The 14,777-nt window shown below is 43.5% G+C and overlaps 1 protein-coding gene across 8 annotated transcripts in view; it reads right to left on the bottom strand.

The window, feature by feature from the left end:
• kmt2e (lysine (K)-specific methyltransferase 2E) overlaps nucleotides 1-14,628 on the bottom strand; it is a 29,640-nt gene extending 15,012 nt beyond the window's left edge. For 6 of the 8 annotated variants that reach the window (XM_085138358.1, XM_085138361.1, XM_085138364.1 and 3 more), the window contains exons 1-2: nucleotides 12,861-13,197; nucleotides 3,853-4,037 (exon numbers count right to left, since the gene is read on the bottom strand). In XM_085138358.1, the coding sequence (XP_084994484.1) occupies nucleotides 3,853-3,923 (71 nt within the window). In that variant the 5' untranslated portion in view covers nucleotides 3,924-4,037; nucleotides 12,861-13,197. The other 2 variants (XM_085138359.1, XM_085138366.1) reach the window with 2 other exon arrangements.
• Nucleotides 14,629-14,777: the final 149 nt, after the last annotated feature.

Raw genomic sequence — 14,777 nt, 5'->3', positions numbered from 1 at the left:
GGACTGTTTAAGCTATGGTGTCGCAGCTATTTGTTTCAGCTCGATATCCACATGAGTGAATGGCTCCGTCATGTGAAAACACATTTGATTCAACTCTGAATTCAAACTGCTCAAAGGTCATAAAGACAAAGTTTTTTACTCTGCTCTCTCCAAGCTACAAAAATATCTAGGCAAAATACAATAAAGACGCTCAATAAGTATAAAGAACTGCCTCATATGGAGCTATTTTAGCAGCAAAGACAATGAGCACCCTGACCAGGCCATGTGAGACTCTGACTCTATAACCACGTTATTTTGAAGCTTGCACTCAGGTTAAAAAGCCGACTAGAAAGAGCCAAGGCAATTAGGAGATACAGCGAATAATTATATAGCTTGAACAAGTACTTAAAACCACCCCTTAAAGTTCCCTTTAAACAGCGAGTCCCCAAGGCAAGCTGGTGATACGGTACCTGTGGGAGCCCTTCTCAGCCCTATTGCTCCTTTTGCATGCCGAAAGAGCACTGTGCAGCACTTCCTGTGTGTACTGCCACTCAACTATTCACTGTCAAAGTGAAAACGTAAAGTGCATGCTTCAAGTACGGAGGCGGGCCCAGTTTAAGAGGGGTGTGTATGCGTACACAACAGATTAACTGCCACAGATTAGGTTTGCAGAAAGACAGAACATATATACCTGGGTGCAGTTGGTTTACAAACTTTCTTCCATCAATGATTAACCAGATCAAAGTCTACACTTTATAATAAAGAGATGTGGGTGTGTATCACTCAGAGGCGGAAAGAAGGAAATTTTTTTTAAACAGGTTGAAGAGAGACACAGGTGTTACAAATTAGTCTGGGAGGGGAAAAATATCAAGATAATGACAAACAAGGCAAACAAGTGAGCGAGCCTGTTCTGTGGGAAGGAAGGAAGGAAGCATGTTTGTGTGCGTGTTTGTTTCTGTATGCGCATAACTGGTGGGTTTGTATTATTCATACATTTACTCTTGAACAAAACTGAAAGTAAGTAGGGAATACCTTTTGGACTTTTCAGTTTTTATTTCTTAAAAATGGGTTATGTCATGAGAATTAGAACTGTTAATTTCTTCCAGGACAGAGGGCTGAATTATGGTCAGTTTGAAAACCTTCTTCCTGACCAAAACCATCCCCCATGGCATGTCGTACAGGTTGAAGAGACACAGGTAATAGATAAATTACCTGTCAAAATAAGCAATAGATAAGGTAATAGAAAAAGTGTGTTCAATTGAGTACCAAAAAAGTACCTGGTTTTTCAATTTTCCATTATATGTTCTTCTCTGTAACTGATTTGCCATTTATCTGAAGTCACATTAGGTTTTTCTGGATAAGTTATTAAATATATGAATCTAATTCTGTAAACTAAAAGAAATGAAAACCTGCAAACAAAAACAAGTTTGACGCCGCTGGACTACAGGCACTGTGTGCATACATGTAGTGGGAGGACTGCAGATATACAGTCCAATAATCCGTGACTGCCTGCCTGCGCACAAGAACAGATGAAAGAGGGTGGAATGAGGAGAGAATTTTTGTAACAAAGTTTAACTTAAAGGTGGCAGTTAGCCATTTTCTAGTTTTATCTAAAAGAACGCCACAAGTGTAAAATAAATAAATAAAAGCACGGTGAGACAATATCATTTAGAAGATGAACATCTGGTGCGAGACTGTGAAGAGGCAGAGTGGACAAGCAGAGTGAACATGAGAGAGCTCAACAGTAGGGAGAGGAAAGAGAGCAGCCCCCGAAACGCCACCGGCAACGCCTTCACTCCTAAAGAGCTCCTGCTTGCTACCATGGCAACACTACGTATTCTGTCAGCAGCGTGTATGCGTGCGCTGGGCTCTGTGTGTGTCAGCGTGGACACACACACACACACACACACACACACACACACACACACACACACACACACACTGCATTGGCCAACAGCTGGTGACACTGCTGCAGATTTGAGGGAGGACGTGGAAAAGACGTGATGCCGTTTCTCGGGCGAGTAGCAGAGGCTGATTATAAAATAAGGAACGTAGCCAGCCAAAGTCCTTCCAGAAGTCTTGCCGCTTGGCAGCCATCTTGAAATACATCTGGGGACTTATTTGGGTGGTCATTTCAAGGCATGATTTAGAGCAATTCTGATTTTGGTTACACCAATTATCTCACTGATTTAAATTTAGGAATTTGTGAGGTAAAGATTTAAGAATCCTTGGCAAAAATAATGCTACTGCTCACTTGATCTGATATAAATTATGACCTGAGGTAGGTTAAAATAAATCAAAAGGGTTTAAATTCTTTAATAGCCATTAGGGGGCGATTCCTGTGGTTGCATAAAGACTTCTAGTTGCAGTAAGCACTCTGTGTCCTCAGTAAACAATTTCCTAACCAGTTTATGGGCTCAGTTGCAAGTTTCAGGTCATACTGAAGTGAATAGGAAAGGATGATTATCCAGACGACACTCTTTGGCTAATTAACTGTCGGTCACAAGTCATTAGGCCAATAAGAGTGTGGTTTTGTAGTTGGAGCCACCCCTCTCATCACGTCTGGCAAAAATACTCAGCTCGAGGTTTCAGAAACCAGTGGTTGACAGCACAGTGCCTGCATCAATCTTTTATGTCAAACATGTTCCTGACATCTCGACAGAGCAGTGTGAGCCCAACTATGCTGTGCCTCTGGTCCAGACAGGACCTGCGCAGCAGCAGGTGGAAGCCCCTTTCAAGCTTGTTATCAGCCTTTGAATAAATCTGCAGCAGGCAGTCGGACACAGAGCACTGACGGACAAAGAACAAGGGAGAGAGTCAAGGCGAGGGGCTTACTCGTAGCCCCGGTGACAGCAGCACTCAGGGGGGTGGGGGGTAGCTGGCTGGTGTTGGGGGAGAGACGCCATATCTATGCAAGGACCACCTGTCACTCAGGGCAGTGACCATGGTAACAGGCCCTGCGCAGTGCAGAGAGGAAAGAGGAAGGGAGGGGAGTGAGGGGTAAAAACCATGGCAACACATGCTGTCTGGGTAACAGCTCTGATGAAGGCGGCGGTGGTAGCAGCAGGCAGGGGAGGGCTCTCCCTTGTTTTTAAAGAGACAGGATCCCCTGCATAAGCAGATGACGTGTGTTATTCTTTAGTCGTACACAAACCTCTTGCTTCATTTATTTGACCACAAAACGCCGCGGCAGTGTCCTTGACAAGACTATAAGGAAACCGAGAGGAGGGGCGATAGGAAGCTTGTTGCCATGGCTCCATGCACCATTTCTGCTTCACTGACTGAATGCAGTGCACACATGTGCAAACATCAAGCTTACAGCATTAGACAAGGATCAGGGAAAAGGAGGAGGAAAAAAAATATCATACGTGGTGCCTCTGTATACTTCACACAGTCAGCTTTATAAACAGACTGCACACATACAGTGCAGATTCACATGGTAGATGTAGTTAACTGCTCAACGATGTGAACATCTACAGGAATCAATGACAACACTGAACAGTCCATTAGAGCGCACACTAGAGGGGCCCTGCTTCCTGCAAATTCCTGTCCCATTAACAGTAGCTTTGTAAATATACGAGAAGAGATCTGTCCGGAAAGAAAGAGAATTTTTTTTTTTTTTTTTTTTTACAGAGGCTTCAGTTATTACGGAGGGCATGTTGGGGCCCCTGAAAAGGAGAAGGCGACAGACATGCTCAAATAAAACTATATACGACACAGAGGAGGGGTGTGAGATGTAAGATGAAAGAAAGGAGAGCAAAACTGAGAGTGACATTTTGGTGATACAACACAACGAAAGATGGTACACAACAGTGAATAAGAGGAAGCGAGGGGGCATAAAAATGTGCACAGTAGAGGCCTGGTGTTACTCACTCTGAGCCAGCAGCCATGTCCAGGTATGAGGTGTCTGCGGTGTCCACCCCTACTGGGATGACTATGCTCATGACGTTCTCTGCTGATCAGTTCTTGTCCTACTGAGTCCAGAGAAAGGGAGTCCAAAACACTGAGGCATGCCAGCCACAGCACTCATTGCAGACATCTAAGTGCATCCACAAGGCCTGAATATAGAAGGGGGACAAAAAAAAGAAAAAAGACAATTTATTAGTAAAGTGAAGGTGAGTTTAAACACAGGAAAACTGCATGATCTAGCAAACCTGAAATCACAATTCATAGTGAAAATGGGGTATTTCCAACACATGTAAATGTATGATTCACACTTTCAGATGAGCAACGTTTTTCACAGGGAAGTGTTTGCCAGGAATTTCCCCCCTGACAGGGTTACCGAGCTCAGGTTAGTGGCTGATGAAAAGCGAGAGGGGAATGTTTCTGTAAGGTGAAGCCTGAGCTGCCACCAACTGCTGCTGCTGAGTGAACTGCGCTAAAGCGACCTCTGCACACTCTCTGCCAGGCATGCAGGAAAGGGCTGCACTGCAAGAAAGCTCCCACAAAGGGGAGCAAGAGAACACATAGCAGTCGACCGCCATGAAAGGAGGGAGAAAAATGCAACATAAAGGCCATTCCCCCCACCCCCTTTTGACTGAATAGAAGTGCTCCGTTTTAAATAAATCTAAAAACTGTAGTGTACTGTATTTGCATGTCCACACACCTACACAGTAGAAAAGTTTAGGTTATACTCTTTTAACGGACATTGAAAAAGCTCCCCGAGTTGAGAATCAATAATTTAACTGTTAGGTGTCAGGCAGGTGTATGTAGTGCAGGAGACTGGCTGGACTAAGGATTTTTCTGGAAATAGCGTATATGGGAATATTAAGATGCATCTGTATGGAACTTGAATCCAGACGGGAGCATATGTGTCAGTGTGGCTGCCCCTGATACAGAGCTCTGTTGATAAGCGGGATTAGTGGGAGGGACAGATGCTGAGACAAAATAGGCTGGAGGTCACACCTTCAGCCTGCTTATGCACTCTGGGGCCCAAACAAAGGCTCGGATCATGGCTAAGGTTGTCGTTTGGGGGAAGGTTTACAGAACATGTAATGTATTCACACATTTAGCAAGCAAAAACACACTCTCTCAAGAAAACCTGTCTCTGCATGCCTGTGTGGTTTTGTGAGGTAAGATCATTAAATCCTTCTGGAGCACTGCAGGTCTGCACATATGCAGGACGACTTTCCAGGAAAGCTTTTATTTCCCAAAAGCCCCCGCCCCTCTCCCCCCTCAAACAACACAGCGTATATCAAGGAAACCCTCAAATTTTTCACACTGAGGCATATGTACACGAGGAGCTTTTTAAAGTAGACAGCCGTGATGATGGTAGTAATTTCAGGTACCAATTCACCCAAATGCACTGTTTAAGCCAGGAGGACTGGTGAGAGCCTCACAGACATGACAGCTGTCAGCTCCAGGCCTAATTAATAGAAGGAAGAAGACCCCTGTGAGTGTGCATGTCGGCCAAGTCCGGGATCACCTTCTAAATCCTCTCCCGATTCTTTGTGCACCGACTGGGTTAAACAGGACAACTGTATCACAGGCAGGGGCATTTCATGATAGACGCTGATGTAACCAAAACACTTTCTTTCAACAAGAATAGGGCAGTTTGCCAAAAAACACTGAAATGACAGATCCCCCCCCCCCTTGTATTATCAGAGAGGCCCAGTATGTTTTAGCATGGGTAAAATAGCTTCCCTCTAAAGCAAGTCATTTGTTCTCTCTTCCACCATGTTTGCCTCCACTTGGTGCAATGAATCTTGCTGTCACTACTAAGGAATGCAGACATTTAACCCCCTTCCACTCATATAAACAGATAATCTCTCACTTTGTCCTTTCAAAAATACCTCTACAAGGAGGCTTTAAGAGTAGCATGCACACATGTGTGCACTTTGCTGCAGCCAGACACACTAAAGACTGACAAAGAACAGCGGGACAAAAAAAAAACAAAAACAAACAAGTACAGTACAGGAGTACAGCAACATTCCTCAGTAAATCGGCGTTTCACTGTGACTGCCTCTGCCTGCTCCTCCTACTTCCTTTAGAAGGGCCGTCCATCACCCTGGAGAAATGCAGCCAAAGAGAGAGAGAAAAGACCCCCCCCTCTTCCTGAGCCCAGTCACCCCGCCCAAGCGGATTTCTCTCCCTCCTCTGTGCACTTCCTAAATAAACCTGAGACAGTAACGCAGAGCTGAGGGAAAGGGGAGTGTCGCAGACACAGCTCCCAATTACACGAGTGCCAGGAGAGACCATTTAAAGCCACTTTTGGCTAAATCCGCTGCTGTTATGGAAACACATGGAGAGTGGGGAGGGAAAAGCGAGGAACGTGCACAGGGGAGGGCGAGCAGACAAATGTGAAAAAGAAATATGGCAAAAAGTGGGTAATAGTAGAAGAAACCGCAGCGTGGAAGTGGTTTACATTTTCTTGGTGTCTCAGTTCTCCAAATGTGCTCACTGAATAGATTTGCTCATCCCGCTGAGAGCTTTAAAAAAAAAAAAAAAAAAAAAAATGAAAGAATGAACGAATGAACGAATGAAAAAAGAAAAATAAAATTACCAAAGGCTTAGAGGGCGTGGGGTGGGGGAGGTGTACTTGGGGTATGTCTGACAGTGATGCTGCACAGCCTCGACCTGGGTGGACTCTGGGTGGCGGAGTGGAGCACAGAGCGTAAACCCAGTCTCTCCTTTCTCCTCCTTCCCTCCCTCAGCGAGGGGACACAGTCACGTCATTGTGTGTGGGGGGGAAATAGCTATCCTTTTAAGACAGAACTGCACTGAAGTCGGCAAGGGAAAACCCATACCATCACCATCGTATTCAAATGATACTACCACAGAGAGCAGCTTTTCTCTCTCCTCAGTTTATCACCACTGCTCTATGTGCAACAGCATCTTTATTCTCGTTTTTGCAGCAGATCATGTTTTTCCTGAAGTGGGAGGAGCAAGAGGAAAATGAGGGATTCCAACTAAATCCCAGGGCCCTCTCTGCCAAGCAGATGTGACTTCACACCATCCTCATAGCTGGCTGCAATGACTCAGCTCGGAAAACTGATAAAACAAACTCCCTACACATACACTCATGTAACAGGAAGCATGACCCAGATGGATTTTTTTTCCCCCTGTACCCACCGGGAGACACACGAGATCTGCCTTTTTCTTCATAAATCAGTGTGCTCATGGCTGCCAGCAACACTCCCTTTGCACTCGAGCGCTGAAGGTGAAGTCATACATCAATACAGCAGGGGATATGGATGTGAGCGTTCACACAAGCACTTTTTGCTGCAACAATAGGAAATGTGTTGGTACGCGTGAAAACCAAAGGCTCATTAGACTGTTAGGAACAGTCCGTTTAAATGTCAGGCAATGAGGAGAAGGTATTTATGCAGCTGTTTTCAGGTACCCTAAATGGGAACTAGTAAATAACTGACTAGAAGGGGAGAGCAGTGTAGCAGCAAGCGGCGTGTAAGTTCAGACAGCGAGCTAGAGCCCGTATGGCAGCAAAGCTGGGACAGCCCTCCTGTAGTCTGAGTAATGTCCTGTACAGGAGATCCCTGGGGGCACAATCTCGCCATCTCCCTCTCACTGCTGCTTCCAGAGTCAGAGTAATGTATGGCTATGTATGGTCAATGACAAGTCTCTTTAAACATCTGAAAAGTAAAACTGATGTACTAGTAGGTTTATGAAATTGACCATTCTCATATCTGCTCATAAAGTAGAAAAGAATATTTTCTACTTTTCAAGGGTGAAAAAAGTCAGCATTTGGAAGCCAGAAGGGTTGGTGATGGTGTTTAAAAGTTTCAGTGCTCACATTGAAAACCAAAGTTACACATTACCATCATTACAAAAACAACTAATGACTAATTTTTAAACACTAAAAATTAGTCATCTGAGCAAAAATACACTAGTTCAATATACTTCCTGTAAAAATACATTACTTTGAAAGTCATGCTAGATGACAACAGGAAAAAAAAGAAAAAAATTTGTGTTCATGAACACAAACAAATAGGTTGTGCTTTCATGATTATTTTCTATTATTTTACACCGGGTTTCTTTAACAGTGCGAGGGCCAATAGGATTCATTTTGTCCCTTGGACTTGGGAGAGCTATCATGATTAGAGACTGAAATGCAAGCACATATGCAGCTGCTTCCTAATTACAGCATTTGGAGAATGCACTTCATAGCTAACTAAAATGTGAGCTGTGTGTGTGTGCAAAGAAAATGGGGAGCGGCTACTCAACATCTACAGGGCAAAAGAACAGTAAGAGCCACTCAGGACCCATTATAACAGTGTTTGATGATCAATTTCACGCTTGGACCGCAGTGTTGTTACATCACCAACGTCGATGACACGGCCCCTCTTTATTCCACAACCCATGAATGCTATTGTAACCCAGGCATAGCAACAGGAGAAGGTTGGGGAGGTGTAGTGGGGCTGTGGCCTCAGTAGCTCTAGCCCTAAAGCCACCTGTCAGGGAGGCAGCTTGCTAGTTTAAAGAGGGATCTGTTACGCCTGAGCTAGCGGCACAAAAACAGGTCACCTGAGCTCTGGCTTCTCCTCCCAGCTGGGATACCATGTGACTCTGCTGGGCTCCTGAGCCAGGCAGCTTTGTCTCTGGTGTTTGGGCACTACACATGTGAGATCTCTGGAGACCAGGCAGCAGCTACACAGCTTAGCTCCACATGGCGAACAGACAGTTACTACACAGAGGTGCTACTGTTTCAGAGAATTAATGTCTGGAGATAAAAGAAGGGCACAAAAACAACAGGGGCTCTTCTTTCTGGCTTGTCAATACATCAATATACCAACAGACATCCTGCGCACTTGTCTGGTTTCTTTATTGTCTGTCTCTCTCTCGCTATTGCATAGTATGCTGAAAAAAATTAAACTGTTTTCCACTTAGTGTGTGGCTTTTTGATGGCACATGTCTGCCTTGGGGGGGTCAGGGTGAGAGGAAAGGTGCGTCACCTGAGACTGCCATGTCTCCAAGCTGCCCGGCCAGAGCACTCTGTCCCTATGGCAGAGCGAGAGTGGCACCTCACCATCTCTGTTAACACAGTAAACAAACACACGCTTTCCTGCACAAGGCCACCAGGCACACACAGAGCCAATCGGGAATTTAACACTGGCTGGTCTGATATTCTGTGGACAGAGGGGAACACCACAAAAAAAAAGGGAAAAAAAAAAAGAAAAAGAGGATGAATGTTTGAATAGAGGCCTCTGCTCCTTTACAAGAACGAGCAAGGCGGCTTGGGATTTTGTGTATTAAGTAGCAAAGACTAATTAGCTATTATAGTGCCTTCTAATTCATCTAGTAGTAAAAACACCTCCACAGAGAAGATCTTTTAACACTTAATCTTATTTTGAGACAAACTGGGTTCATTACAGCATCAGATAGTATACTCCCAGAGGTTTGGAGGGGTTGGGTCATGCATTATTCCTCCTGGCCTTACACTTAAGTCTGTATTAAGGTTTAAAACAATAAAAAGTGCACACACAGGCAAAATACAACATGGCCGTTTTGATCCAACCCGCAAGACCCTAAAAGGAAAACAATGCACAGCCGAAAAATCCAATAAGAGGCAACGTTATTCTGAGGAATGACAACTGTGGGTATGTACTGCTACTGAACTCATTTCCAATGCTATGCCTTTCATCACTGGCCTATGCAGTGGGGTATAACAGAAAATTGGCGTAGGCTCATTTAAAGGCTGAGTTAGGTGGGTTTTTTATGTTGTTATGTAAATACTTTCACTATAACCTTTAACTATGTTTTGATTCATACTTTAGTATATGAATGGCCCTTTATTTGTTCAATTTAAGTCACTGTCGCCCTGGTTTAAAGTGGGTTGATAGTTTATTAAGAAAGACCTGATGCTTTCTCTGACATGGAAGATGTTCTACTTTACACATCGTAACAAAATGATCAGGGGTAAAAGACACAAAAAAAGCTTCTTGGCAAGAGTCTCGAAGAGGCATTTGAGCTGAACAAAGTGCCAGAGTTTTCCCACAGGGTAAAGTAGAGGAAAGGACAGCTGTGCCATGAGCTCAAAAAAGTATCCCGGAAACTGGCTTTGACTCGTTTCCCTCCACATTTTAATTTTGAATTCGCCAGAAAACTAATGCGCAAAATTATGTTGTCTGACATGAGAAAAAAAACAAAAACAAAGCATACACAGAACATATTAGTATTACAGTTAATTTAAAACATATCCCATTACACGGGAGAGTACTGAGGCAGTCTGCAAGACTGCTATGTGACACGATCCAGGCAATTTTTCTTACTACCAAATACTTGGCATTAAGTGTTGTGCAACTGTACGGTATTGTATTATGTGAGAAAACATAAATATCACTCCCACACTGAGACATACCCAGCATTTTACAGCATCTAATAAAACTGATTTCATCTGAACATAAAGTGCAAAAGCACAGCTATCTCTTGTGACTCTCCTCTTGCACTTATCAGAGGAGAATCACTAAGACTATTAGAAGAAGAAAAAAACAAAACATGTAGGGCTTAATTTACTTACACTCAATGACAGGAAAATACAAAGCCAAGGCAACATTCTCTGAGGCTTAACTACATGCAGAACAATTTCCCCTAAACAGTTTCTGAGCTGGGAAAATTCACGCATATGTATTTAAATTTACAATTCTATCCATCACAGCTAACATATTCAGACCCTTAGAACACTGGGTGAACTTCTGTCACACTAAAGCGAATGAAGAGGAAATGAAACCACTATGGTGATGGAGAAACTGCATAATATTGTTTACGGTTCTCAGGTGAGATGCGGCAAAAAGAGCAAGTCTTCTATCTAATGTCCTTTGATGTCGTTGCGTTTTTGCACCGTTTTGAAACTTGAAAAGTACACCAACATGCTCCTTCTATGTCAAACAAAAGTGTCGGATTTTCTGTGGTAACACCAATAGTGCCCCAGCATTAAAACTCAAGCAAATCGCCCAAGAAGTGACGCACGTTACAGGGGTGCTATGTAATTCGTTTTGGGAACAGGAAACAGCACCAGCAATTATTACCACAGCAAGGCAAAAAGCGCAATGATGCCGATGTATGATCCGGATTCTTTCACGCTATTATAAGCCCAACTTAAATACAAAATAAATAAACAGCATGTGTTGTGTAGTTGCTCCTCAGTGAGTACGTCGGCGCTGCAGTCAGTCCCCGTCGATAGGGGTGTGGAGGGTACAACGTTGCTATTATGTTACCACAACACCCTGGCGCTGTCGCCATTTTCATAGCGCTTTTTCTCTGGACGGCGAGACAACCGTGTAGCCAAGGGAGCCTCGCCATGGGAAGAAACCCCCCCAAGAATGCATTCAATCGCCTTTCACACACTCTACCTTGAGTATCACTCTGTCGGTACAGTTTTTGTGTTGTTACAAGTAGGGGTTTGTGTGAATTCGTCGAAAGCGAGGCCAGCGAGCTAATCGGCTAGCACTGGCCTCTAAAAGTGTAATGTTAGAAGGCTACATAAGGCTACAAGGCCTTTTTAATTTGAATGTTAGCAGAAAATAAGGGGAATCTCTTCAAATCTGTGCTGTGAATAGAGGCCAAAAATAGCCTCGGAATGTAACGACGACAAACAGCGTATAGTTAGCACAGCGAACTAGCCGACACGAATTAATACGCTGCTTGTCAGACAGGAAAGAGCGACAACATCCGCGTTAAGACACAAAAACACCACCACCAAAGCTGATTGCGCATTCACACGGTTATACCAGGTGAGGGGAAAGCGACAAATTTCCTTCATTTGTTTAATTCTGCGTAGCTTGAATCGCTAGTACAGCTGGAGTAGATGGGGCGAGATGCCCAAAAGGAACATCCCCTCCCCCACGCTTTGCAGCATTTGAACCCAATACACCCTGAATCTAAATTAAGTGATCATCGCGAAATGCACTTCTAAGTCAGAGTGTAACAAAAGAAGAGTCGCCAGTTTCTCTCCGTTTGACACCGGACTCTCAACTTCTTTATAAAGCCTGCGAGATTACTGCGTAAGAACAACTTCATAAAAATCGGTGTAGCTGCATGTAAAAATGCTTTATTTTCTTTCGGGGCTTTTTTCAACGCATGAACGGAAATAATGTTTCCGTTCTATGGCTAAAGAGAGATGCCGCTACTGCGACAGATTCAAGCTTTTAAAAAACACTCATGAAATAATACCGTTTTCAGTGAGCTATCGTATCTGCTGATAGACAGTACGTGCAGTAGTTTAGCTGATTATGAATAAAGCGGTTGTATTCGAAGGGTATTATTTACACACACAAAAAGGCACGAAAGTGTGCGCAATATGGCCTGCAGTGTCACTGTGTCAAACTAGACAAGAGACTCCCTATCTGGCTACAATTATTCCGAGTCAACGTGCAAAAAACGGCTGTAAAACCGTTGCTTTTAAAGATTTTAAAGGCAGCTCACGGTTGGCAGCCTTGAATGTTGTTGACTGGACGAAGGGCTGTGAGGTACACTTGTCTCAATGTTTCTGGTGTTAAGGCAGATTTATTTAAAAAAAATTTTTTTAAAAAAACAAGGTGATCACTTGTAAATAATATTTACCTGATAACTTTGTATGACGTCTAGTGTATTGCCTCACTATCAGCGAATAGTCAGTGTCAGGCTAATTTGAGCTAGTAGCATGCGCTAGCTAGCAAGTACTGTTGGGTTGCGAATTTGATACTCACACAGCCACTTGCGTCATTTACTTATCAGGTTTTTGAAAAAAAATATGAATATGGTAAATATGAACGAAAACCACTTTACGACCTAACGGTGTCGAGCAGTCCGCTTTGGAAGCTAAACTCAGCTGGTTACTGGCTTACGGTTAGCCAGCATCAGCATGATGTGCCTGGCCAGCTAACTAAAAGCCAACAATACCCTCTTTCCAAGTCGGATTTAACTAATACTTAATGCAGTTTACTCACCGTTTTATGTCCACTCTGGAGGATCTGAGTAGCGAATAAGGGGACCTGGGTAAGACCCCCGTCGCTTTCCACACAGTTTCCACAACCAAAACAATACTTCTGTACACACACACACACTGCGGATCTCTGGCCAAGGTTTAAAATGTTTGTATTTAAACGTGTCCTCTAAAGACTCCTCTTCTGAGAGGGGGATTCCCTTGCCTCTTGTTTAAACGCGGGGACCCCAAATGTAGCTAGAAAATCAATTCGAAACTGCTAAAACTGCCCTAGTCAACGGAGACTTTTAGAAATTAGATCCCCTCAAAACCAGTCTCTTTTCCCTTTGCAAAAATGGCGGCCCTACCAGGACTGCCTTGACTCCGCCTCTTCTCCGTTCCTCACTCCCTCTCCATCGCTAAACCCGAGCTCCGCCTCCACACACTGCGGGGCTTACAGTCCCCATTTCACAGGGGCGCCGTGACCGTGCTCGGCGCGCGTCCACCTCGACAATTCCTCAAGAGGGCTGCCGTTTGTGTCGGTAACGCTACGGAGTAAATTTATCTTGCGCTATTTAGACGATGCCCGTAAAATTAAAACGGACAGTATGTCTGGAATCATTTTAAAATGTAAATTAAATGTGCAGATTCTGAAAGATAGCGCGTGAACCTTTTTTCTTTTATTTTTTAAACAGCTTGTTTATAACGCCAGTGCTATCTCCAAGATCATGTTTTGAAAGTGAAGTCAGCTGTGGGAATGCTGTTATCTGGAGGTTTTGTTTAAACTAATTGCTCTTTCCCCCTCCTGTTTCCTCCTCTTCCTCTCAGGATAAGAAGAAGCGATAGCCTGCAGTCTCTTAATGGGGATTTTACCTCAACACGACCCCACATAGGAAGTTTACATCAAGTGCAAATGCTACAGTAGCTATAACCTAGTAATTTGCTTTTCATTTGCTCTTATATTTGTTTATAATACACGAAAAGTAACACTTGAGCAGTCTGAGTAGATCAATCCACAATTTTATTATTCATCTACAAAAAACTATATAAATAGCCCACAGCCTGTTAATGGGGATTTTACCTTAACCGGGGCCCACATAACAAGCTTATGTACGAGTTTGTTTGTTTTGTTTTGTTTTTGTAATAAACATTTAAAGCAACAGCTGAGCAGTCCCGTCTGAGTAGGTCAATCCACGTTTTTATTATCACGAGCAAAACAACATACATATAAATAACCTGCATTTGCAAAATCCTTTATTTTACCCACTGGCACTGGCTGCAAAGAAGCACCCAAATCCGCTACCCCAACTCAGTAGGAGGCAACTAAGCTGTTATGTAACCCCTTACACAAGACATTTTCTATATTAAACTGATATTAGGAATAAATACCCTGTGAAACATAGCGCACTGAGATTTTAATCATGGATAACTAACACCTGGCGAGCAGGAGAACACTTTGAGGGCCTTATAGTAAATAAACTTGGAAGAAATCAGTAAGTAAATACAGACTTAAAGGCTTGGAGGACACATCAACTCACTTCAGTCCCATTTACAGACTTGCAAAAATCTGAGTTGCTCTTCATTTTCATTTAGTATTTAGTAGTGGATATCCGTTTTATGGCAGGTAATTATTATCAAGGAGACTCTGCAGTTAACGGCCCGTTTATTATTGGGTGTGAGCTGTAAAAGTCATCAGTCCACTTGGAGATTCTAGCAGTTTCCCCACAAATTTTATTATGATTGTGGTGAATCTGTTACGGCCCCCTGTCCAGAAACATGTCTGTAGAAATCCCTTTGACATCATATATTCACAGAGGATGTTCTCATCGTTTCCATTTATCCACCCTCCCCCACCCTAAAACCGCATCCATTCGCGCATGCGCCCTCTCGCAGGACCGCTGCAACGGCTGGTGCACGGGCAGACGGGTTCGTTTGATAAAAA

The sequence above is a fragment of the Neolamprologus multifasciatus genome, chromosome 17 (genome assembly GCF_963576455.1).
Source record: "Neolamprologus multifasciatus chromosome 17, fNeoMul1.2, whole genome shotgun sequence".
NCBI lineage: Eukaryota > Metazoa > Chordata > Actinopteri > Cichliformes > Cichlidae > Neolamprologus > Neolamprologus multifasciatus.
This window is presented reverse-complemented; position numbering and strand designations above follow the sequence as displayed.